Here is a 26,399-nt window from a genome sequence, read left to right as displayed (position 1 = left end):
CCCTGGGAGCTGGCGTGCCGGTGAGCCCGTGAGTGCGAACAAGTACAACGTATCAAACGACAACAAGACAACGGTGAATACGAAACTGAAGGTGCACACTGGAAGAAGCAGCCATCGCAGCCAGCAAACCACCCAGTGCCGACTCCATTCCCAGGCCACTAAATCTGTGAACAAAGCGCAGCAGACATTAACAAGGGTTAGCTCTGGCACAAGCAGAAGAACGCTTTAACACACCAGACCAGCAGCAGCAAGCAGAATGCACAGAGGGGGGAAGCAAACTTGAAAGTGTGGAGAAGAAGAAGCCACCCTGGCCAATAAAAAGCAAGTGGGCATGCATAGAACGAGAATACCTCAGCTAGCACCTTCAAGCAGAACTGGCGGGAGCAAAAAGAAGGACAAAGGCCATCCGTGAGCCTAGCAGATACAGACTAGACCGCCAGCACACGAGCAAAGCCACACCGGGTCCAAGAGGGGAACACTCTAGCTCGGCCATACAACGTAAGAGCGGCAGATTGGACAGCTACCTAGCCAGAAGGCACCTCAGCGAGATGTCTAACCTAGAAGGGAAAGTAGCCAACGAAGTAAAGAAATACAAAAACAATCCTGACTCGCCCTTGAAGCTCAAAAATGACACAACTCTGGGCACAATCCTCAGGAAAGTCAACGAAGGCAACAGGGTTGCTAGATCCACCAAACAAACAATCGACAACATGCAACTTGAGCTAGCAGCCATAAGAGCAGACCAACACAAGACAAACACCAGGATTGACGCAGCGGAAGTGAGAATCAGCTAGATCGAGGATGCCAACACGCAATCTAGCAGAGCCCTGCTGTCAGTCTCCAAGGCCACCAACAGCCTACAGAAACAGCTGGCTGAGCAAGATGACCGCACAAGAAGAGGCAACATAAGACTTCTCTGTGTACCAGAAGGGGAAGAGGATAAACCCGGATCCTGCTCAGCCCTCCTAGAGGAGCTCATCCCACATATCACAGGTCTAAGCTTTGACAAACACTTCGAACTAGACAAGGCCTATCGAGTACCAGCGATGAAACTCCAAAGCGCACGTGGCCCCCGCCCAATTATTTGCAGACCCCTTAGATCGCAGCAGACCGAGGCCATATATGAAGTGGCCAGGAAAACCCAAACACTAAAGAGGAAAGATACCAAAATAATAATCACTCAAGACTTCTCGCGCCAAACAGTCTAAACAAGGAATGGCTTCCTAGCCCTGAGAGACAGAATGAGAAAGGACAATATCACTTCAGCTCTACAGGTCGGCAAGACTGAGAATCATGGACAAGGGGCACCCAATGATCTTCGATGACCCTGTAGAACCGAGAAGACACTTACGTGGACCCCCGGTGGAGGACATGGAGTCGCAATGCACAGAGACTGCGAAGAGAAGAGCATCATCGGATAACACAAGTGCAACGGACCAGACCTGCAATGGACAATAACCATGCACACAAAAGAACTCAAGCACACTGTCAACGTTTCTACCTCAAGTAACACTCTACCTCACTGTATAGCCTTTATCTAAAACATGAACTCACAAAGAAGACGTTCCTCTGTCCCGGGGTGGACCCTGTCACTGACGCTGCAGACTGACACTACCTCAAGGTAGCACGCCTACCTCAGCCACCCTGGGACGAGTGGGAGCCCAAAACGGCATCATCTTCCGCACGGACCAAATGTACATCCTTTACTGATGATCCCGGGTCAACACCCGGGACAATGCGGTAGACAACTGGAAACCCTCGGGGGAGGAGTGGGGGGAGGGAACTTTGCTGTCGCACGCCCAATTTTCGAAATGCGCGGGGAGGGAAGGAGGGAAGGGGGAGCAGGGGGGCAGGGGGTAGGCCTGTACAGACCATATATTCCTTTTTCTTTCTTTCTCTACTTCTAAGATTCTCAAAGGACACACATTCCCAGCCATCACGCATCGCAGACAGTCCAGACGGGGCACGCAGGGAGGCACTAGGAGAGGGGTGGATAGACCAAAACGCATGGGAGCCAACCCCTTACAGGCAGCACCAATCAAGAGCGATAAAATACACTTACCATGACTACGCACAGTGACTCCCAACTACTCTCAGACCTGAAAATAACCTCACTCAAAGTCAAAGGGCTCAACCACCCGATAATGAGGAGGAAGATAATGAACTATCTAACCAAACTAAAAAGCGATGTATATGTCCTGCAGGAAACAAAACTTTCCGAAGAGGACGCACAGCGCCTAAATGCGAACTGGGTTGGACTAACCCTGTGCTAGCCAGCCATTCACAAAAAAAGAGGAGTAGTAACGCTAATGAATAAGAAAGCCAGACTGACCCTACTCGAGCACCAGGCAGACGAGATTGGACACCTGCTAATAACCATCCTGAAGCGGGGGGAGGAAACGATACACATCGCCAACATCTACGGCCCTAACACGGAGGACGAGTCCTTCTGGGGAGAAGTGGGAGACAAACTCGCCAGCCTCCCCCAAGAGGAGCTACTGATAGTAGCAGGGGACCTTAACCAGGTATTGGACCAAATTCTAGACAGACACCCACAAAGGACCAGCCACCAAGCACAGTCTCAACACACACTTAGGAACCTATGCGCTAAACTTCACCTCAAAGATCCATGGAGACTCCAGAACCTAGACGCCAGAGACTACACCTTTTACTCACACCCCCATAACTCGTATAGCAGGATCGACTACATCTCGATATCTGCCACTCATAATCACCTCATAGAACACACAGAGATTGCGCCAAGAACAGTGTCAGACCACTCCCTCATCAGCCTAACACTTAGCGGTCGCCACAACGAACAAACTAGCTGTAGATGGAGATTCAATAGCGATGTCATTAAGGATCCAACCAATGCAGCAGCCATAGAGGAAGCCATAAAGAATATCTAGAAAATAACGACAAGCCAGACATAGACAAGGGGGTGCTCTGGGATGCTATGAAGGCCACAATAAGAGGGAAAATAATAAGAATCAAGGCCAAAATGAACAGGGACAGGAACAAAACAATAGCAAAACTAGAGAGACAGATCAAAGACCTGGAGATGCACCACAGTGTCAACCTAGCTGATAGGAACACACTAACTACCCTGACAAGGAGAAAATACGAACTAAATAAGATTCTAAGCGAGAGAGCAGGCACATGGATCAACAGGTACAAAGCCATAAATCTCTGTTCAGCAAACAAAGCAGGAAAGGCCCTAGCCTCTTACCTTAAAAGCAAGCAAAGACAAAACGCCATAGCAGCCATGACCAACGCCAACAAGAAATCTCAAACAGCCAACAAAGACATTCTCAGAGTTTTCAAAGAATTCTATGATGAATTATACAAAGAGGACAAATACCTTAACCCCGATGGGGGGGGGGGGGGGGGCAGCCCTCCTGGGCAAGCTTAACCTACCCAAACTAACAGAGTCACAATGTGCATCACTAGAGTCAGAAATAACAGGGGCAGAAATAGATATGGCAGTAGCGGCCCTAAAAGATAATAAGGCACCGGGGCCAGGCGGCTACACAGCCAAATTTTACAAACAATTCCTCCCCCAAATTAGAAACACACTGAAAGAGGTTTTCGCGCACTGCATCAAAGTAGGGGAAATGACAAACTCAATGGCAGGGGCCAATATCATAGTCATCCCCAAAGAAGGCAAAGACACGCAATTTCCGCAGAACTATAGACCCATCTCTCTAATCAACGTAGACTGCAAAATATACGCAAAAATACTAGCGGGAAGACTCAACGCACAACTTCCAAACCTCATACACAAAACTCAAGTGGGCTACCTTAAAAACAGACTATCCCAAGACAACACAAGACTACTCTGCCACAAAATCAATTTTCATGGCCCTTCCTTGACCAGTGTATTCAGAAGTTCGGCCTAGGCGTGCAGTATAGGTCAATGGTGATGGCACTGTACAAGGCACCCAAAGCCAGAGTTGTGGTGAATGGAAGCACATCAGAGGCCCTATCTCTGGAAAGAGGAACCAGACAAGGCTGCCCACTATCCCCGGCTCTTTTCCTACTGACCCTAGAACCCCTACTGACCATGATCAGGAACAATGCCGAGATTAAGGGAGTGAAGGTCAACGGGAACACGGTCAAACTAGCAGCATATGCCGATGACATACTCATCATGACAGAGAACCCCGAGCCCTCAATAGAAGCACTAATGAACACCATCAAAGTGTATGCCAATGTAGCAGGGTACAAGCTTAACAGGAGCAAGTCAGAATGCAAGCCACTCAACGTCCACACCACCAGCGGAGTGATAGGAACCTTCGGCCTACTCTGGCAGAAGGGTGCACTAAAATACCTAGATATCTACTTTGACAGGGACCTCAGGTCAACACTTAAGCATAATGAAAAATCAATGCTAAACAAAATAAAAGACAGACTAGACACATGGTCCCCCAAGTACGTCAGTTGGTGGGGCAGAGTAGAAACTATTAAAATGATGATAAACCCCATGGCCAACTACCTGCTGAGTATGCTGCCCCCATTAGTCACGGAAGAATTCCACAAAAAACTGAACACAATGATAAACTCATTCCTCTGGAGGGGTAAAAAGCCAGGATTAGCCTCCAGAATCTCAGGCTCAGCAAGGACCTAGGGGTGGCTCAACGTCACAAACTTTAAGACTTTCCAGACAGCCTGCCTCGCCAGGCAAGGCATATACTGGCTCACGCAGGAACAGGGATACACACCAGCTTGGCTGGAACTAGAGAAAGCTCTGCTGGGAGGCATGAACCCGGCGGCCCTCCTCACGGCTAACAAACACCCGGAAGCCAACAATACAATCCTCCGAAACACCAAAAAAACCCTCCTGCAAGTAGACAAAAGAATGGGAAAGAGTATAAAAAATACAAAACACAAATCCATTTGGTTCAACACAAAAATTAAATACAAGAACAGCGTACTTAATATAACCCCCTGGCTCCAGCGAGGTATCCACACCCCATCCCAACTAGAAGCACAAGGATCGCCTTCCACCTTCTCCAACCTACAAAAAGCACACAACCTCCCAGACATAGAATTATATAACTTCCTCAAAATCAAAGCGGCAATCACTAGAGCAAAATTAAGCAAAGAGGTACCACCAATACACCAATACCTGTCAAATCTCAACAAACTCGGGCACCAAACATCTTACCTATACAAATTACTAAGGGCCAAAACAACCAATTTTAACAGGAAAGTCATAGATCACTGGGAAACACTAAACACTGGGCGGTTTAGCGTAAAAGAAAAAGCCCTCCTCTGGGCCTCGGCAAGCAGGAACAAAGTCACCTCCACACTAGCACAAACAAAATTATGGCTCCTACACAGACCGTACTGGACCCCGGCACGCCTAGCAGCGGTTGGGCTCACAGACAACGACCTATGCTGGAACTGTCAGAAACAGAGAGGTGACCTAGAACACATGATTGTCCAATGCCCTAAAGTAAAACATTTCTGGGGGAAAGTAACAGATTTCATCTACAATGCAACTGGGTACACTCCAAAACTGGACCTCCTCAGCATAGCAAATGCATTCACAGCGCCGGAGATTCAATCTGCCAACAATAGGAGCCTCATTGACCTGCTCCTCACGGTGGCAACCAAGTAGGCATGAGCGAATTTTGCGGATCTCGCGTTCGCGAATTTTGCGGATTTGCGGATTCGCAATCCGCAAAATCCGCGAATTCCCGCGAATTTGCGGATTTTTTTTTTTTTGTGTTCGCCCGTGTTTCTGCCAGTTCGCGAGGGTTTTTACAATTTCGCAATTTGCGAACTTACCTGTCGGGTCGCAAGTTTTGCGAACTTGTTGTTTCTACGTGTCCAGCCTGTTTGGGACACTCTTCTTCATCACTGCCACTCTCTGTCACCACTGCCACTCTCTGACTACTCATGCCACCCTCTGGCCCACCCATGCCACCCTCTGTTTCATCACCACACCCTCTGGTTGTCCAGTGTACATTATTTTCGGCAAAGCAAAGCACACCTTCCCTGCCTCAAGTGACCTGAATTAATTTGGGGCTGATTAATGTGTCACAGAATATTTTTTTAGCTGGCACCTGCTTCCTTAGTGCGCCCTGATTAGTGATCTTTTGCACTTGCTAAGTGCTTTCATTGTTGCAAAATTAGTTACAACACCTGCCCTGCCCCAACTGACAATAATGAATTAGGGGCTGATTAATGGATTTTAACTTCCAGCCTGGCTCCTGCTTGTCTCCCTTAGCTGTAATTCAGGACCTTTGTGGCATATGTGTAACTATTCTGAGGTTCAGAGCAGGGTCACATAATAGTTTCAACTGGCAACTGAACTCTGGAGGGGCCCCTCAGGAAGCACATATATCAACAAGGAGAGAGGTAGGGAGAGTCAAAGACACTCTCTTAGTCCCCGGTTAAATGTCAAACAACAAAAGAAGAGAGGTCTAGTCTGGTCAAGCACACGGCTACCAGAAATATGGAGCAAAAAGATAAGTGGATAGTATTGATCACAGTCACTCTATTTGAGTGGGATCACAGTCACTCTATTTGAGTAGGAAAGCCCTTACACACCGACCTGGTCAGTGTCATGCTTCATCATCGGGCCCCACCGAAGAGACCGAGTGTCTCTTCGGTGTGCTGCGACGCCAGAAAGACTGCGGAGCTGGTCGTGTGGGGAGGATGTGTTGTGAAAATTCTCAAATTAAAAGTGACTAACAGGGTATCAAAAAAACTTTAATGAGTGATCCCTAAGACACGTGTAAGTGGTATATGTGTCTGAATTTAATAGCCAAGGTTATTAGGATTTTGTTTAAATTCAGCTAAATACCACAAATTTATTAAAATTAATCAGTCAACATGTTTCTGCCTTCAATGTGGTATATATTCACCATGGCATTCTTCAGGACTAAAACCCCGGCGGTATGGACACTCTAATAGTCCACCCTAACCTGGGGGCGTGAAAGTGAAAAGGAAAAGTGAAAAAAGTGCTTAAAAATTAGGAGAGCAAATTGCTCAATCCAAAAAACCCCAAATTCAGGGGTGTATCAGCACTTTAAAACTGGGCGCTACTTGCACCATGGGTCTCGGGAGGGGGGTTGGAGCGCGCTTGGCACATCGCCCTCAGCGCTCACAGCCCGCTTGTCAACCTGCAAGAACCCTCTGGACCGGACCCCGACGATGAAGGCAGAAACATGTTGACTGATTAATTTTAATAAATTTGTGGTATTTAGCTGAATTTAAACAAAATCCTAATAACCTTGGCTATTAAATTCAGACACATATACCACTTACACGTGTCTTAGGGATCACTCATTAAAGTTTTTTTGATACCCTGTTAGTCACTTTTAATTTGAGAATTTTCACAACACATCCTCCCCACACGACCAGCTCCGCAGTCTTTCTGGCGTCGCAGCACACCGAAGAGACACTCGGTCTCTTCGGTGGGGCCCGATGATGAAGCATGACACTGACCAGGTCGGTGTGTGAGGGCTTTCCTACTCAAATAGAGTGACTGTGATCCCACTCAAATAGAGTGACTGTGATCAATACTATCCACTTATCTTTTTGCTCCATATTTCTGGGATCCCTCAGGAAGCACTACAGGAAATGGCTACTAATGATGAGCCTGAACTTTTGAACCTGGTAAGTAGTTACTTTCAGTTTTGCTAAGATCGTATTTCTGCAATTTTGCACTTATTCGCGGGGCGCGAACTCACGCGAACTCACGCGAACAGTGCGAGCAGTGCGAGCAAAATCCGCTGCTCGCGGATTTGCGGATTTTGCGGGAGATTTGCAAATCTCGCGGATTGCGGATTTCCCGAAAATCCGCAAAATCCGCGAGCGGAACGGATTTTCCGCCCATGCCTACAACCAAGACAATCCTGTCTAACTGGAAGGATACAGGGAAGGCCACTTTCAAAGTATGGTTCAACTGGGTCACCTTCCTAAGGGGAGCAGACAACATAACGAAAAATCGAACACCGCAAGTTGGACGCAGCAATGAGATGTGGCTCTACCTGGACAAATACCTTGCCTGGCAAAAACTACTGTGAATGCACCATCTGGCCATTACACAGATCCCCCCTTACCTCCCACCCTTTGTAACCCGTCTTCAAACTCTCTGGCCATACAAACCTCTATTCACCGCACCTGTGTCCGTCCTCTCTCTCTCTTCTTCTCGTCTCCGTCCTACTTACCTCTACACACGATCTCTTCTGACCGTAGGGGGCAATGCATATGACCGGTATGTAATGACAAGGACTCAAGCAACCTATGTATAACCAGCACACAAGCGCCGTAACAAGCCCGTATGTATTATTACTGATGCATATGTTTACATTTACCAGTGTTGCCTTCAATCAGCTTACTCTGTACTGTTTTGTAAAAACTTCTTCTAATAAAATCTTTTGGAAAAAAATAAAAAATACTGTTTCCTCTGTTTTCTTCTCCTTCCTGTCTATTTGGTCATTATAAATTCTCCTCTTTAAAGTGGATATCCGAAAAGCAAATATAGAATACATTTAACTTTACAATACATACTATTAAATTACATACTGTAAGCAAGTGAGTAGCTAGATAACTAGTTATGTCAGCGTATAAGACTCTGTGTAAGTGTCTCAATATGGGTATATAAATGAGTATATAAGTAGCTCTACAGGTGAGTGGTTGAGTGCATATGTGAATGACTGTATCAGTGTCTCAATACGTGTGCAACTGGATATTTAGGTAGCTCTTTGGGTGTGTGACTGTGTGTGTTAGTGACTGTATGGGTGTCTAAATGGGTATATAATTGGCTCTATGGATTGGTAACGGACTGTTTTAATGGGTGTTCGACTGTGCAACTATTTGAGCAAGTGGATGTATTACTAGTGGATACATAGAGGCTGTGTGGGTGTGTGAATGTATGTGTAAGGGCCTCTGTCGCTGTCTGGCAGAGTGTGTGACTCCAATTTTCTAAATACCTGTGTGACTGGCTCTGTGGTTGGGTGACTGGGTGTATAACTGGGTGTATGGGTGTGTAACTGCATGCATAAGTTACTTTTTGATTACTGGATACATGCACAGTTTCATCAGTACATTAGTGGGTATGACAGTGGTTGTACGGATTTGTGAGTTACTATGGATTTAGAAATAGGTGTTTAAATGGCTCTATTGGTGGGTGACTGGGTGTATAACTGAGTGTATGGGTGTATAAGTGCATGTGTAGCTCATGGTCTGATTACTGGGTACATAAATAACAATCAGTGTGTGACTGAGTGTGACAGTGCCCGTATGGATGTGTGATTGACTATGTAAGTGGAATTATGGGTGAGTAAATGGGTGTGTGAATAGCTTTATGGGTGAGTAACTGAGTGATTCAATCACTGTTGGCCTATATGTTCCTTTGTGGGTGTGTCACTAGATGTGTAAGTAGCTAGGTGTGCTAGTGAATGTATGGGTGTCTAAATGGGTATATAAATGGCTCTATTGATTGGTAACTGACTGTGTTAATGGGTATTTGGGTGTGCAACTGTTTGTGCAGGTGCCTCTATTTACTAGTGGATACATAAATGTTGTGTGGGTGTGTCAGTGGATATGTAAGTGCCTGTCTCACTGGCTTACAGGGTGTGTGAGTAACTATGGTTTTACAAAAGGTGTTTAACTGGCTCTATTGGTGGATGACTGGGTGTATAACTGAGTGTATGGGTGTATAAGTGCATGTGTAGCTCACCGTATGATTGCTGGGTACATGAATAACAATCGGTGTGTGAATGAGTGTGACAGTGCCTGTATGGATTTCTGAATGACTATGGATGTGGATGTACAGGGGAGTAAATTGGTGTGTGAATGCTATTTTGAGTGTGTTACTGAGCGTATCAATAATTGGCTGGTTATATCAGTAGTTGGTACATAAGTGCTTTTGTGGGAGTGTAGCTGGGTGTGTAGATGTCTGACTATGTACAAATTATATACTATTAAATTACATACTATAAGCAAGCACCCACATCTAATGTCAAACACATTCATTTATACTGGCATAACTATATTTTCAGTATAGCAATACCTTTTTCTGGTTTGCTACTCACGGTGTTTTACTTAATGTCCTCATCTAACCTCAATTTTATTTTGCCTTTTACTGTTGTGTCTTGAAGTAACAGATTTTTTCCAGCTAATATATCCACCTTTTTTTACAAATATTTTTTATAGTACACACTAGGGGCCCGATGTAGGTAAAAGGGATTTTCCGATTTCAAAATACCGAGGCGGGCCGAATCGGTATTCTGAAATCGGAAAACGAGATGTAGCAAACAAACGGCGAAATAATAGCGAATCGGTCGGCATCGGTAATGTGAATCGGTACGTACCGAATCGGCACGGACCGAATCGGAAATTACCGAATCGGCTACCACCGAATCGGAAATAGCCGAATCGGCTACCACCGAATCGGAAATAGCCGAGTCGGTAAAATCCGATTCGGCAATTAACGAATCGTAGGTATGAAAACACACCCATGGCCAAAAAGCCCATAGGAATGCATTGAAGAAACCGAATCGGTAAAATCCGAATCGGACAATACCGAATCGGATTTTACCGATTCGGTAATATCCGATTCGGTAAAAGCCGAATCGGCAAAAGCCGATTCAGCCAATGAGGTGGCTCCCCTCCCCCACCCAAACAGGGAGTGGCAACCCTGGCAGGTGCAGCTAATTAAGAACTTTCTGGAGAGCCAGCCTGAGCTGAACACTCACAGTTAGCAGCAGTGGGAGTAGGAGGTAGTGAACTGTTCTGATCAAGATGGCAAACCAGAGTGAGAGCCAGAAGTCCACCCAGAAGAGGAAGCCTAAGTTCAGCAGCATCGAGCTGCAGGTGTTGGTTGAGGAGGTGGTGAGGGTGCACCAGCAGCTATTTGGAAAGCTGTCCCTCAATGTGCCAGACAGCACCAAGAGGATGATCTGGAGCGAAATCGCCCAAAAGGTGAATGCTGTGGGTGTCACCCCCAGGTCCCTGGATGAGCTGAAGAAGCGTTTCTATGACATCCGCAGCCTGACCAAACGGAAGATGGCAGAGATCCAGAGGCAGGCTGGAGGCACTGGTGGAGGCAGGAACCCGGCGCCACCCCTCACAGACCTCGAGGAAATGGTGTCCACCACCATTGAGAGGGAGAGCGTAACCGGAATTGGGACCCTGGACAGCTCAGCCAGAGCTACAGCTACAGGTAAGAAGCATGCGCATCATGACACACCCTACCAGACACCTCCCCATTAGACACAATGCATAGCCAAACCCCAGCACAGTACTGTAACCAACATACAAGAGACAAGCATCATGGTACATGTAGTCAGCAGAAGTTAGCAAAATATGGCAGTGCAGAATCACAAGACAGGAAACAGTGGAACGCATTCTAAGGAGATGCAAGGACATGTGGAATGCTTTAATTGTACTGACTGTAATACATCGGCACTCAAGTTACAAATGCTTCTTTGTACCTAGGGGCACCATCAGGCGGACAAACAATGACAACAGAGGCAGCAGCACCATCTACCACTGCACTCGCAGGGCCGAGCACCAGTCAGGCTGCCGAGGAGGAGGAGGACGAAAACACCATAGGGCTTGGTATAGAGGGAGACCTGGTAATAGACTTTGAAGCACTGCACTCCCCACAAATGCCGAGCACACCCCCCTTGCAGTTCTCCCCAGAGAACTCCCCGACAAGGGACCTCCTTCCACCTACACCAGCTCCTGCCACGATCATGGCTGTGGCACCAGTATACCCTGTCCTGGGAGCAGGGGCTCAGGCCCCGGCCAGCTCCACACCCCCACCAGTGGCACCCCAGCCCACTCAGCAGGCAGGCAGCAGCAGTACCCGGCGCCGTGCCATTCCCACCACTGCAGCACCAGCACCGGAGGGCAGTGTCTTCCTGGGCCTCGAAGGTAATATGGTAAAGATCCAAAGGCAGCAGGCGAAATCCATCATGGCCTGCCAACGCCAGCTCCTGCAGCACAACCTGCAGATGGGGGAAATGGTGAAAGGATTTCTGGCCTTTGTGGATTCAAACAAGGAGGTAGCAGCAGGTTTAGGCAGGCTAACCACTGCCATAACCCAGTTATGTGGCAGACTGGAGGAGAATGAGCTGGTGCGCAGGCGGGATGCCCGGGTGCAGAACCGCTCCATGAGCCGCCTTGCTGCTGCAACGGCACAACTCTGTCAGCGCGGTGCCAACATGGAGTGTAGTCTCACACAAAATACGGCAGAGATAACAAGGGGAATGGCCCGCATCACGACAGCAATGGAGGCCATGATTATCTCTAACACTGCCGCAAATCCTGCCCTGGACCTGGGGGATGCTGGGGACAGCAGCAGCCGCAGCAGCCCAGCCAGCGCTGCGTCAGAGCCACGCAGGAGCACCAGGCGCTCCGCAGATGCCGCTGGTCATTCTGAGGGGGCTGAGGGACACCCCAGTGGGGCTGCCAAGCGCTCAAAGAAATAGCCTTGCAAGGGCGGGTGAGGCAACCTGGACCTTAGACTTTTGTTTTCTTTGCTATTACACCTTTTTTTTGTTGCACATCAGTGCAGTAACTGTGTTGCAACAGTATTAAAAATTGTTTTTTCACCACAACCATTTACCTGTCTTTGCATCTGTACTCACTCAGAAATAGTTTTCTGTAATCTCCTCACGTCTGTATCTGCCATCACTTGGCGTACACACCCCAGCTGGCTGTGTCAGTGGCACAGCTTCGTCGTCGTCATGGTCCTCGTAGTCAGACAACTCCACCTCAGTGCCCTTCTTCACCGCAAGGTTGTGTAACATTGCACATACAGCTATGATCTTGCAGCAGGTGATGGGGGTATACTGCCTAGCACCTCCACTCTTGTGCAGGCATCTGAATCTACTTTTCCAGATGCCAAAGGTCCGTTCGACGACATTCCTTGTGCGTATGTGGGCCCGGTTATACCTCCTTTGGCTGGGTGTGGAGGGGTTGAGGTAGGGGGTGAGTATGAATGAGCGGAGGGCATATGCACTGTCGCCTGGAAGAGAAAGGGGTAACATTACACACATGCATACATGTATTCCACCTAGCTACTGTGTGTTATGGGGGTCTGATGATGTGTCTCACCTAGGAGGTATCCTTCACCAAATTCGCCAGCCATCAGCCGTGCATAGATGCCACTCTGTTGGAAAATATAGGAGTCATGGGTACTCCCTGGAAATTTTGCTACCAGGTCTGTGATGGTGCACTTCGCATTGCAGATCACCTGCACGTTGATGGTGTGTGTAGACTTCCGATTGCGGTATATGTATTCTGTGTCCGCTGGTGGGCAAATCGGAATGTGCGTGCCATCTATGCAGCCAATGATTTGGGGAAATTGTGCCATCTGGTAGAAGTCAGCTTTAGTTTGTAGCAGTTCTGCGTGGGTTGCAGGGAAAGAGATGTATTGGTCCATCCTGTGTATCATGGCGTCAAGGAATGTGTGGAAGAACCTTGACAGGCTGCTCTGGCTCACCCCTCCTACCGCCGCAACTCCACTTTGATAGCTGCCAGACGCAAGCAGGTGTAGCTGCATAGCACCTGGACGTGTGCTGGGATGGCGTGTGCCCTTGGGGTGTGGTGGTCCAAGAATGGTTTGAGGTCCCTGATGAGCTCAAGTATGGTGTCAGAGTCCAGCCTGTATCTCTGTAGGATCTCTGCCTCTGTGAGCATGAACAGGGTTATCCTCTGTCTGTAGACCTGTTCATTTCTTAGCCATTCCCTCTGGCCTCACAATGACATAAAAAGCTGCCATCCTGCAAGTTGCAATGCATTTTGGGGCTGTTTATATGGGTTGGAGTTGGTTACCACCTGATTGTAATCCATGGTAAATACCGAGTGAATTCTACCGAATTTGAGCCGATTTTGGTGTTTCTGTGCCTCCCTATATCTCCCCATCTGTCGGAATCGGGGAATTTCCCGATCGGTGATTCATGCGAATCGGTATGTTCTCCGATTCGGCTCATGTCCGATTCGGTGTATCTACCGATTCGGTACATGGACCGAATCGGCTTCATTCCGATTCGGTGTGTCTACCGAATCGGTACATGAACCAATTCGGATAATTTCCGAATCGGTGTCACTACCGATTCGGTACATGGACCGAATCGGTTATTTTCCGATTCGGTGTCACTACCGATTCGGTACATGGACCGAATCGGTTATTTTCCGATTCGGTGTGTCTACCGATTCGGTACATTGACCGAATCGGTGTTTGCATCCGATTCGGTGTTTTACCAATTCGTTACATATCCGATTTTCGGTATGTACGTATCGGATTCTTTTCCATTCGGTACTCATTCCGATTCGGTTTTCACTCCGATTTTTATTTTTTTTGGTTCCCTACATCTCGATGGCTGTTTACCGATCGGTAAGGGCCAAAAATCGGTATTTTCGGCCATTACCGATCGGTAACGGCCTACCTACATCGGGCCCTAAGTCACATACCTGTGAAATCTCTTGCTGTTCTCTAACTTTTCTGTCAATATCACTTAACATTTCTTTGCAGTGCAAATCACAAGATAGAAATATAGTAATGCTTTTCCACTCTCAGTGCCAAAGGACCAATAGTTGCTGCCCTTTCCACTCTGCTTGCAAACATACTCTTCTCCTTAGCAAATACCATACTTCCTTTCATCTTTTAATTTTATTATACCACTTATAAATGGTCTTTAACTCTTTCCAGGATTTGGGAAACAAGCCCAATGTAGCAAGATTTTTGGGTGTATCTGTTGTGCCGCTCAACTGGGCCTCTGTGTAAATCTGCAGCAGGCACATGGATCCACGTGGAAACCCTTACAAGTATTTAACCATTTTATGTTAATCCTTTCCATAGACATTTTAGTTTTGTAAAAAAAAATAGTCAATTTCAAGCCAAACACTCCGTTATGAACAATGTTTGTACACCACTCTATATTTGAGTTTCACAGGTAACAGGGTGTTCCTGAAAAACTTAAGAGACTGAGGGCTTGATTTAGATCTTGGCGGTACAGCGATGGAGTAAGCTTTTTGGATGGTTTTCCTGCCTGCCACCCTGGTGGTCTGCCAACCTGATTTAGATGCTGGCTGGCTAAGGAAGAGAAGACCGCTGCGGTCCTGCTGACTCTGCCAGGACTTCGCTCATCACCCCTACGGTGGGATGGGCTGCAGCAGGTGGTGGCGGAACTCCAGCCAGGATTCCTACCCTCCAGATTTTGATGCAGGGCAGTTTCAAATGGGAATCCTTCTTACTTTGAGTCAGCAGAATGGGATGAAGAGGGGTGCAAGAGAAGAGCGGGTCGAGAGTTGGGAATCAAGCCCGGCTGTGCTCGAGGGTGTCAGTACCGGAATGAAGACTCCCCAGCGTATTGGGCCCATCCAGGACAGGCATTGGCAAGTTGAGATATTGGGATATACCCACTTGGGATCTTTTCTCATTCACAAAAACTAATTCACACCCTAGGTTCCCAGAAGCTGAGAAATGATTTCAATTTTTTCCCATGAGTTCCTTTTTTATCTGTTGTGAACATCTTCATCTACAATATAATGTGTCCTACTGTCTTGTGACCAGCTGACTCTTGGTCATTCTAGTGAATTTTAAATGAATGATTTGACTATATAGAAACAACTAAATATTTACGCTGACTTTTGAAGACAACCCACCCAGCACTATAGTGTGTTCCTCTGTGCAAATCCCTCAGTGAAATGAATACCACCATAAATGGTTTCCGTGCTCATCATGCCACAGGACTCAAGGTTTCATATGTCCACTTTGGCACTTGACTGGAATTAGGTGAGTTTTAAAATTCTGTGATGGCATGTTTGGTGGATTTGGTTGGTTCTTATCTGCTCTGTTGCCATTGTTTAGTTCAGTGTGACACAAATGAGTGCCTGTACAATTGTAGGAAGAAGAGTATTGATCAAATATTTTTATTGAATGGCAGCTGCAATGTTGCTCATCACACAGTGCTGTTGGGTAGAGAGTAGGTGTAGTTTGGAATCCCAAATGATTTTTGTTTGCTGTGAGCATGGAGAGCTGATTTTGAATAGAAGAAAATAAAGGCCAGAAGTGAAGATTTTGAGAGGTTTAGACTGTAATCATTCTAAGGTCAATAAAAGCAATATAATTTTTGGGGTATAAAGGACACCTGTTGTATAAGCACCAAGAAACATTTTAGTATGTGATAAGTGCACAATATACATGTTAAAAATATCCCTTTATAAATCCAGAGCTAATATTAGTATTAGTGTTGTAATAGGGATCACATCAGAAAAGATTATATTAGTGGTCACCCTATGCAAGTTCATCTGCAGTAAGCAACTCTGTGCATCAGACATGGTTTCCATCAGTAATATAAAAAAAGGTTTTGTATATTGGTAATGCCTTTCATAAGTAATACTTAACAGCCATAGCTGCAATGCTTGCACCAATGTCAGATTTAAATATATTTATGGAAATTCCACCATATTTCACCAAACATCAGTTTATAAGTGCTGAATGTACACACATTCTAATCTCGCATACATTATTTTTAATTTTGGCATCCATTAATTCAGCTGAGGAAAATCTAATGTATATGCCTGGGCTGCACACAAGAGAGCTACCTACAGGTGAACAGAGAGCTACCAGTAGCTCATGAGCCACACATTGGAGAAGCCTGGTGAAGAGGTGTATATCATTCTTTGGTTGTAATTACATCATTACACATAGTCGTTTACTGGCCTCAAGACTTCATGTATAATTTTATGATTGTCCATAACTCAGTCGGTTAAGCTAGTATTTAGTTGGTGTGACTGTTCAGCCTGAAGAGTTACATTGGTTTGTCCATATTGATTTATGTGATAGTATACTGTTTTACTACATAAATTAGGTTGTCATTTAGTAGTATACTCTTTTGCTCAATATATATAATGGACAGTGAGTTTGATAATGTGGTGTCTAAATCATATTTGCTTGTATTACTTAATGTATAAATAGAATCATTCAAACTTGGAGTCATGTGTTTATCACAAATACTGTGATTATTGAATTTCATGAAATATTACCACACTTTATTCTTGTTTAAGTGTAGAGTGAAAGTGTTTTGCAAAAAGAAGAAACTGAGCTATGAAGAATATGAAACTGAGAATCTGGAATGTTAATGGAGATAAAGTACAAAGTGTAACCACTTTGAACTGAAAGAGAAACAATAGGTTAATTAAAGTTTTAACAGAAACAGACTATTACTACTCTCTCAACTACAAGCTTCACATTAAAGAAACCTAGATGGACTCATTCTCTTTTCATCCAAGACATCCAATAAATCAGCAAATCTGTAAAGCAGAAAAAAGAAACAAGTCACAAATATGGGCCCAGAGGAAGATCTTATGGCACACATTTCTAGCACTAACAAATTTAAAGTTTCAGTTTGGAACAGGACTTCATTATATGCACCCCAAAACGATGGGTTTTCTTTTACCCTCATTGGAATGTTTGTTGTTATATTAAACGTCTTTATTTCTTTTTCTACAGGGAAAAAAGCCTGACAAAATTCCAAGTATCGCTAGCAGCGGATACAAGGAATTCAAGTCCAGGAGTCGATCAAAAATACAGACCAGGAATAAGAGCATTGAGGTTCTTGTCAAGGAGGTAAATTGTCACATTACTACTGCTATGCTCTGTAGACATATGTTTACAAAAATAACTATGGTAATTATGAATAATGTCTTAGACATATTAGTAACAGTGGTTGTAATAGCAATAGTAATCTGCATAAGAGGAAGATAAATAAGAGGAGTAATGCTGTTACTTTATTACAATTTTACTATTCTTTTTTTTCTCCTTTTGACATTGACTTAAGTACAAAAGAAAAAGGTTATAGCTTACCTTAAAAATGTTGAATTCATTATCATTTAGCCAGTTGAAGATGATGGAGCCTGTTGTATAATGGAAAGAAAGATACATGAGAAATAATACAGTGTAACATTTGCCCTGGGTCTTATGTATGGAAAACGGTCTAGCTAGGGTACAATCATGAATCTGAGGAGCTTCATAAACAGAAGTTGGACATTGATTGCTGTAAACACACCATGTTAGAATTTTTAACACATTTTTACAATGGCATTTACCGTGATAGTACACAAAACATATTAGTACCCACATGGTCAGCCACGTGTGTCCTCCACAGTTTCCCCATGATAGACCTTATAAGAATATTAGTTTTTAGTGCCCAGGTGAAAACTGTGTGCCAATATTTTTGTTTCTAGATCGTCAAAGTGATGAGGAGCCTCTTTTGATAACAGTGCAAAAATGAATATATCATTCTGCAGTGCCAAAAGCCAGTCATGAGAGGCAATAAAATGTTGTTTAGAATAAGGTTTAAAAAGTTAATAGAATGAGCAAGATTTTCCATATGTGCACTCCTGCAGACTGCAATTGTTAAAGCACATTTACTAAGTTAATAGGAAGGTTGGCGCTGGGTGTTACTAAATTATGCTGGGCACAGTTTAAGGGTTTCTTTGGTATTTGTTGGTAGGTAGGTGCTCTTATTCGAGATAGAAGTGTGCACCCACCTAGTTTTAAAACAGTTCTGTCTAACATTGCGGTTAGTTTATTGCTTGCTTGATCACCACTAGAAAATAACCTAGGTACCGGTAGCTAGAAAAATGTTGAAAATGACGGTTCTAGACTCTTCAAACAAACATGCAGTGTTTCTAATGTAATATTTGGTTGGCTTGATCACTTCATGTCTATAATTTGATGAACCTATAGACAACGTTCTAGCAGATTTAAAATAATTGCATTGTGATTTGTGAAATCTAGGCATCTTGGTATTCTTTGTACTGCAAAGCATAAATGTAGATCCACCGCAATTTTCAAATACCTTTTAGTGCTGCATGGTGCAACATCAGATGTTTTGGTATACTAGGCACTCCCTTAACAAATTATTCTCCTAGTGTATTGGGTAATTGACCCAAGTGTGATCATGGTAACTTGAATGGAGATTTTAAATCCTCTCGAAAATCAAGAAAGCTTTAATTGTGTTAAGGAAAAGTGATTTTATTCCCATTAATGTAGTGTTGTAAGAGGATGCTCCCCTATAAATCACTGTAGGGAGAGAGATTGGATACATCACCTACTATTAAAAGATCTATGACTATGTAGGGTTTGCGCTGCTAACATGGCTCAAATATTCCCTCAACCAAGTAGTTTTCAATTTCATAGTCTTCTGCACTTCTAATCATTAAACTCCTTGTAAGAAATAGGGTTACTTAGAGTGGAAGGGGTGGCGGTAAGTACCCTCCTCAAGTAATAATCACAATCCTTGTCAGGTGAACCACTAAAATCACTTGCTAAACCTGAGCTAAACCCACTGGCAGTGCTTAAAGTGACATGCTTCATCATATGGGTCCTCCTTACCAGTGGGGAAAACCTAGTCACCACTGGGAGCTACTACTTCAAGGTTTAAGGAAGGAGCTCAGAGATGTTTTGAGTTTCTAGGGAGTAGGATGGTAATCCCATATGTGTGATGTTGGGTTATAGTGAGGTATATTGCAGCGCTGTGTGAAGGAAGGGTGTGAGTTAAAACTGCCTAGATAGAATCACCAATTCACTTTATTACTGTGTTCTACCTGACAGGATTAAAATGTAACAGCACAGTGGTATGGATATAAACCACTGTTAGTGATAGGTCGACATGTTTCAGCCTGTTGATCAATTTCTGTATCAGCGGCTTTCTTCAGGACCAGATATTTTACAATGCTGCTGCAGTTAGTGTGAAAAGTAATAATTGAAATAAATGTTAATACACCACCAGTATTCCTGCTCAATTCTATTGCTTGTGTCAGGCCATACTCTGGGTATCTGTGGAAAAAAAACAACAGATGCAAAGGCGATTTTTTAGGAGTGATGGAGAGAAAAAGAAAGGGCAATTCAAACCATTTGTAATTAGATCACATGTTAAACTGTACATTGTGCTTTGTCACTATGTCACAATTAAGTATTTCCTTAATTTTGATCAAAGATTTTGCATTCTGACTTTAGCCCTATAAGTCTAAATCCACCATGAATGTACATTACTAGAGCCCCACTGGACCAGAGGGGAGGCATTAGAGACTCACAGGGTGGTAGGCAGAGGCCAAACACCATGGTCCATTTCTTGTGCAGTGGCCACTGACCAGCTGGACATTTGCAGAAAAGTAGCTTGTTGTGTCCATGTAGCTTTAACAAGAGGTCAGCCGTATGACCCTTGGAGGCAACTTCTTTGTCCTGGTAACAAAAAGGGAAAGAGCAGGACCAGTTCTCCCGTGCTCTTATAAGGTTGTGGAAACCAGGTTCAGTCTGCTTCTCGCCTTACTCATGGCCAGAAGTGTTATGAAGTGGGTGCCTGGCGATGCCATATTTATTCCTGTCGCCAGCAAGTGGATGGGAATGGCCTCTGGGGACATCCTCACCAATGTAGGAGAGGTTCCTGGTGCTGACCCTACCCACTTTGGGCATTTTCAAGATGGCTAAAGTCTTCAGCCACACTAAACCTGGGCTCTGAGGGCTGGGCATGTGTGTTTGGGGAGTGTTCTTTAGTGATCGCTCTGTGCTCCCATAGCTAACTCCAAAATCCAGATTTTGGTAGTTGCTATACCCACTACAACCTCAGAGACAGTTGTGTAGTAGAACAAAGCTGAGTTTTCTAAAATCAGTCAGTGGATACACAAATTGTTTTGGCATTCTGTTTCCCTCCTTTTACGTGTTTCCCAAATGTTTTATGTAAACTTAGACGTCTCAAACACGCAGTGACATTTAAATGTCAAAAGAGGCCCACTGTTATTGGGGCATGACTGACTGAGGAGACAACAAAAGGACCCTGCCCAGGTTTTATGCTAATATTTGCTTGTGTCGGAGTGGCCTCTTTGAAGTGCAACCCTGGTGTCATATGAATGGTAAAAAGAAAAGATGATGGACGGAAAGCTGAATTAATCAAACATTCACCCCTAGTCACAGATCTGAGTTAAATCCATCTTTTTTTGTACACCACGCCATTCCAGTTTAGACCCAGCCATATGCAAATCAGTCTTGACCTATTTCCCCATGGAAACAGTCTAGCCTGAAATGCCAGGCCAGGTCCTACGTGAACCAGAATCAAGCATTCTGGGACCAGTCTCAGGATAACACCCCTCATCAGCATGGCTAGCTTGAATCTGGCGATGTAGTGAGCACAGGACCTACGTCTGTACATACCCTTCCCACTTAGGGCAGCAAATGCAAAAAGAAGAGATGATGGATGGAATGCTGAATTAATCAAAACATTCACCCCAGTCACAGATCTGTATTAAATCCATTGTTTTTTTGCACACCTCGCCATTCCAGTTTAGAACCAGCCGTATGCAAATCAGTCTTGGCCATGTTCCCCATGAGAACAGTCCAGCCCAAACTGCCAGGCCAGGTCCTCCCTGGACCAGAAACAAGCATCCTGGACTGTTCCAATGAGAAACAGGATGAAGACTGATTTGCACATGGCTAAGTCTGAACTGGGGTGGCAAAGTGAGCTAAAGAATGATGATGGATTCAACCCAGATCTGTGACTGGGGGTGAGTGCCTAAAAAGATTCAACGCTCTGTCCATCCTCTCCTTGTGTGTGCTTGGTTAACCCTAAATTGGCAGGGTATGTCCAGACATGGGTCCCTTTCTCACTATGCCACTGGATTCAAGCTAGCCGGGCTGATGAGGGTGGGTTACACCGAAACCGGTCCAAGGATGCTTGTTTCTGGTCCAGGGAATACCTAGCTTGGCAATTTGGGCTGCACTGTTCCCATGAGGAACATGGTCAAAATTGATTTGATTATGGCCAAGTCTGAACTGGGGGGGTGAAGTGAGCTAAAGAATGATGATGGATTCAACCCACGTCTGTGACTAGGGGTGAGTGCCTGAAAAGTTTCAACGCTCCGTCCATCATCTTCTTGTGTGTGCATCATATGAATGGTCCCAGGAGACCTGTCAAGCACAATGTGAAATTCAATGGGGAGTTGACACTTTAATGTCAAAAAGGATCCTTCCAGCTTCCCTAGCATATTATGTCAGGTTTAGCGGGGTCATCACTGCACTTTCAGGTCAGCCTATTGTTTTGCCCCATGCTCTAAATGCTGATTAAGGGCTGACCTAATTGGGAGGGCAAAGAAGCAGATTTACCTTCCAGGGGCTTTAGGCGGGGCAAATGTAACTTTCTAAAATGTACCTTTCCATCATTTTCAAACAAATCTGAATTAGAATTTTAACAACTATAAAAAATAGTCGTTTAATAATTTTTCTAGCTAGTCCCATTGCTGAGATACTGGGTTAATATTAAATATTGCATCCCAATATTTTTCCATTAAACAGGCAAACCTACTACAGTGAAAATAGCTTTGAGGCCATTTTTTCACTGTAAGGACATGTTCAACACTAAACTTTTACATGTCCTACTTTTAAATACCATACACATCTGTCTTTAGCGGCAATAGGGCCTACATAAGGGTGATTTATAAATATTTAAACAGAAGGTTTGAGCCTATCAAAAGGGGTTATATTGATAGGTCAAATTTGCAGTTAAATTCTATAAAGCCAGCATATTACAGCCTAACACTGCAGCGCCACTGCTGCGGGATCAGCGATGCTCAATGGTTGTAGTGATCCTGTGGCGGTCCCACTGTCATAGTTGTAATACAGTGGATGGACGGCCAGCCTGGCGGTCCAGGGATCACCACCATGAGTTTGGCGGTCCCATGGACCTCCAAGCTCGTAATTAGGCCCTTGGTATTTTGATATTAAAGCACATTTTATGTGTCACCCCTTCAACCTTAAATTAGCTGGACCCACCTTTTCCTATTGACAAATAGTCAGTGTCAATAGATGCCTAGATCTATCTACAAAGTAACAATCAATTTACTGGATCATTTAAATCTGGCAAATAAAGTAAGACATCTTTGAGGTAAGTATTTTTTCATAATTTTTCCAGTAGCTTCAAAATTAATTTAAATTCTCCATGTACATTCTCAACTAGTGTTGAAACCCAATGTTGAAAACACGGTATTACCATAAACACCGATCTGCCTAAGGCAGCCAACAGTGAACTGGATGATCACATGCACATAAGCAGTTCCATGGTGCATCATCATCATCATCATCACCGTTACCATTATTTGTTCGACAGAGATGCATTTGCCCCATCTCAAAGGAGCAACCTGGCAATTTTCAAACATTGGTGTTACAAGTAAAACAGTAGCAAATAGAAAACTATTAAATAATCTGTTTAATGGACCCATTATTCAACAATAAAATCTTTGCTTATCTCCGCACTTGGGGCGGAGTCTCCCCACTCAGGGCAGAATCTCTGCACTGAGCACTGCTGTGCGGAGATATAGCCCTGAGTGCAGAGATTCTCGTAACCATACCACTCATAAGTCCCTTTGTGAATCGGGCCCTTATACTCTACTTTGAACGCTGGAAACATACATCCAGCATGCATGTACTTTGAAAGTTCAGCTTTTTTCTAGACCTCCCTGTACAAGGTATTAATTATTTTAGGCATAACTGCAAAAGATTTGCGGGCTGTGGATGACATTTTTCATCTCGATCAAGAATCTAATCATATTTTTGTTGAATTGCTAATCATACTGCATGCTTTACAAACAAGACGCAGATTACTGGGCAAAAGCACTCAGCCCTCTCTTCACTGAAATAAGGCAGACTGGCCTTCTACCCCACTCTTGGAGGGCTTCGATAATTTCGCTAATCATTAAGTGAGGAGACAAATCCCTGACAAAGAATTACAGCTTAGTCACCCTCTTGGACAACAAGGCAAAACTTTTTGCAGGAACACTTCTGGAGCTACTCCAGTTATGAGACGAAGGTAATTCTATCATCCCTCTAAACCAGACTGACTTCTCTAAGTCTGTTAGAACAGTAACAAATATCACGTCTATGGCTTTACTGATCGATAAGGGAGAAAAAACAAAAATGCCATTATGCCTATGCTTCATCGTCTACAGGGCCACTGTTGATCATGTAAACAGCAACAGATTGTGGGCGAAGCTGGCCAAATGGAGCATACCACAGCCATTGCTTAACTTGCAAATCAATCTGCACACTGACACCTGGATCCAAATAAAATTGTGTGACAGATAGCCCTTTCAAGGAGGATAGCAACAACAAAAGGACTTAAGCAAGGTTGTGTGCTGGCACCGACCCTTTTCAATCTGTTCCTTGCAGGCTTGTCCCGCTATTAAACGCCAGCAACTCACACGCTCCAAGGCTAGGGACGTCCGCACTAACATGCCTACTCTATGCAGATGACTTAGTCTTCATTATCCAGACAAATGTAGGTCTCAAGCATCTCCTCACCACCACACTTGAATACTCCAAAGCCAACAGCTTGAATATCAACTTGAAAAAAACTAAGACTATGACAATCAAGAAGAATTTAAAGAAATCACCGGCCTGGTACTGGGGGCACATTCGTATTGATTCTGTATCAAAATATAAATATTTAGGAGTGGATATTGACAAAGGCGGCCACTTCAATATCACCCCCAGCAGAGTAACAACATTTTCACCCAAATGCATGGCAGCTAACAATCATTCAGCAAATGAGCCGCCTACCATAAACTATTATGGAAACGAAAGAACATCTGTTTTAACTAAACTCTTTTCGTAATTTTTCTGTTTGTTTTAATCCTCATCTCACCTTTTAAACCTTTGCGGGTCTTACGAAGCCGCTATTATGATCTGTGGGCCTCCCGGCTTACCGCACTCGCTTAGGTCACCCGACCGATCCTTTTTGTGAGGGAACTTGGTGTAATCATAGGACCAATTATATTAATCTTAAATTAAGACCCCAACTCACAAAAGGATGCCAGATGTTTAATGGCTTATCTTCTACACCTTCGTATTCCAGTCGAGCCATAGCAAGTGAAGCTTTGAGCCAGTCCTCCCTTTTTGGTGGAAGGGGATCTTTCCATTTCTTGCAGATCTCTCTCTGAGCCAATAAGACCAAATAGATTAATAAACCTCTATTTATCTGTGAAGCCATCTGACAAAATAGGGCATCATCCCCAAAAAAGACTAATGACAAGTTGACATCAATATTAGTTTTAAAAATATCTCGATGGGAGTCGCCCACCTTACTGAAATTTCCTTCCTTATTAGGACGGTGGATTGACATAACCTTTCGATCTCCCCATTCCCTCTTACTTCCTCTTTTTCTGTGTCTTACCTTGACACTAACTGTATATATTTGAATCTAGAGAACCCTGGACTGATCCTAGCTCTCAAATATTACCATGGGTGAATCCCCTCGGAATCCACCAACTCAGCCCAGGTGGTAATACCCGCACTCTTTATCGGCAACGCCAAACTGTCTCTAAGCAGCCCGGGGTTCCGAGTGCATCCCAAACGGGGACATAATCTGAATAATAGCCTATTCCCCAGCTGAGTCTAACCCTATGCCACAACTCCAAGGCTGCCCTCAGAACCTTCAGACGTACCCGCTTAAAAAACTTATATAAAAACGCCTCACCGCCTCCACCTCCTTCGGCTCTCGCCATTTCTCCTAGCAACCTATCCCAGGCTGACTCCTTCGGTTTGACAAGTTTCATCCGACAGCTTTTTAAACTGGAATGCTACCTCGTACAAACTAACATCGGGAAGGGCCAGCCCGCCTTTCTTTAATCTGCGTCTAAGTTTCTTCCAGTCCAATCAGACCCCATTGTCCCCCCACACAAAGCTCCCGATCTTACTCTGCACCTTACTTAAACTCTTATTAGAAAAGGTTAAAGGTATAGTGGTGAATAGGTAGGAAAGCTTAGGGAGAGTGACCATCTTTACCAAGTTGGTTTTCCCATAAATGGTTAAGGAGAGATTCCTCCATCTGCTGAAGAGGCGATCTACTTCTTTGATGATTCTGTTGAGATTAATCTGAGGGATTTTTTCCAAATCCTTAACTATGTAAATCCCCTGATATCTCAACTCTGTACTAACCCTTCATGCTCACTGATCCAGGTTCCAACACATAACCTCTGTCTTTGATTTGTTGACTAAATAACCAGACAAAGACCCAAATTCAGTCATAAGCTCCTCTACCCGCGGAATTACCACCTCAGGATCACTCGTATATAATATTAGATTGTCTGCATAGCGAGCTATTTTAGAACTATATTGTTCATATCTAAAGGGATAGATTGATTCATCTAATCTCATGGCTTGTGCCAGAGGTTCTATATAAATATTGAATAAAAGGGGCGAGATCGGGCAGCCCTGCCTGGTCCCTCTCTGAATATTGAAACATGAGATTAATAAAGCATTTAGAAAAATTCGAGCAGAGGCTCCCTGGTAAAAATTCTGCAAGGTTTGGTTAAAAATGGGACCAAATCCCATTACCTTCAATACTTCCCAAAGGTACACCCAGCAGACTCTATCA

At 44.4% G+C, this 26,399-nt stretch overlaps 1 protein-coding gene across 1 annotated transcript in view; it reads left to right on the top strand.

Annotated features, from left to right (window-relative positions):
• CFAP97D1 (CFAP97 domain containing 1) overlaps nucleotides 1-26,399 on the top strand; it is a 662,361-nt gene that overhangs the window by 617,811 nt on the left and 18,151 nt on the right. The window contains exon 5 of the mRNA XM_086920478.1: nucleotides 17,486-17,602. Within this exon, the coding sequence (XP_086776604.1) occupies nucleotides 17,486-17,602 (117 nt within the window). The remainder of the gene's footprint in view (nucleotides 1-17,485; nucleotides 17,603-26,399) is intronic.

The sequence above is a fragment of the Lissotriton vulgaris genome, chromosome 5 (assembly GCF_964263255.1).
Source record: "Lissotriton vulgaris chromosome 5, aLisVul1.2, whole genome shotgun sequence".
NCBI lineage: Eukaryota > Metazoa > Chordata > Amphibia > Caudata > Salamandridae > Lissotriton > Lissotriton vulgaris.
This window is presented reverse-complemented; position numbering and strand designations above follow the sequence as displayed.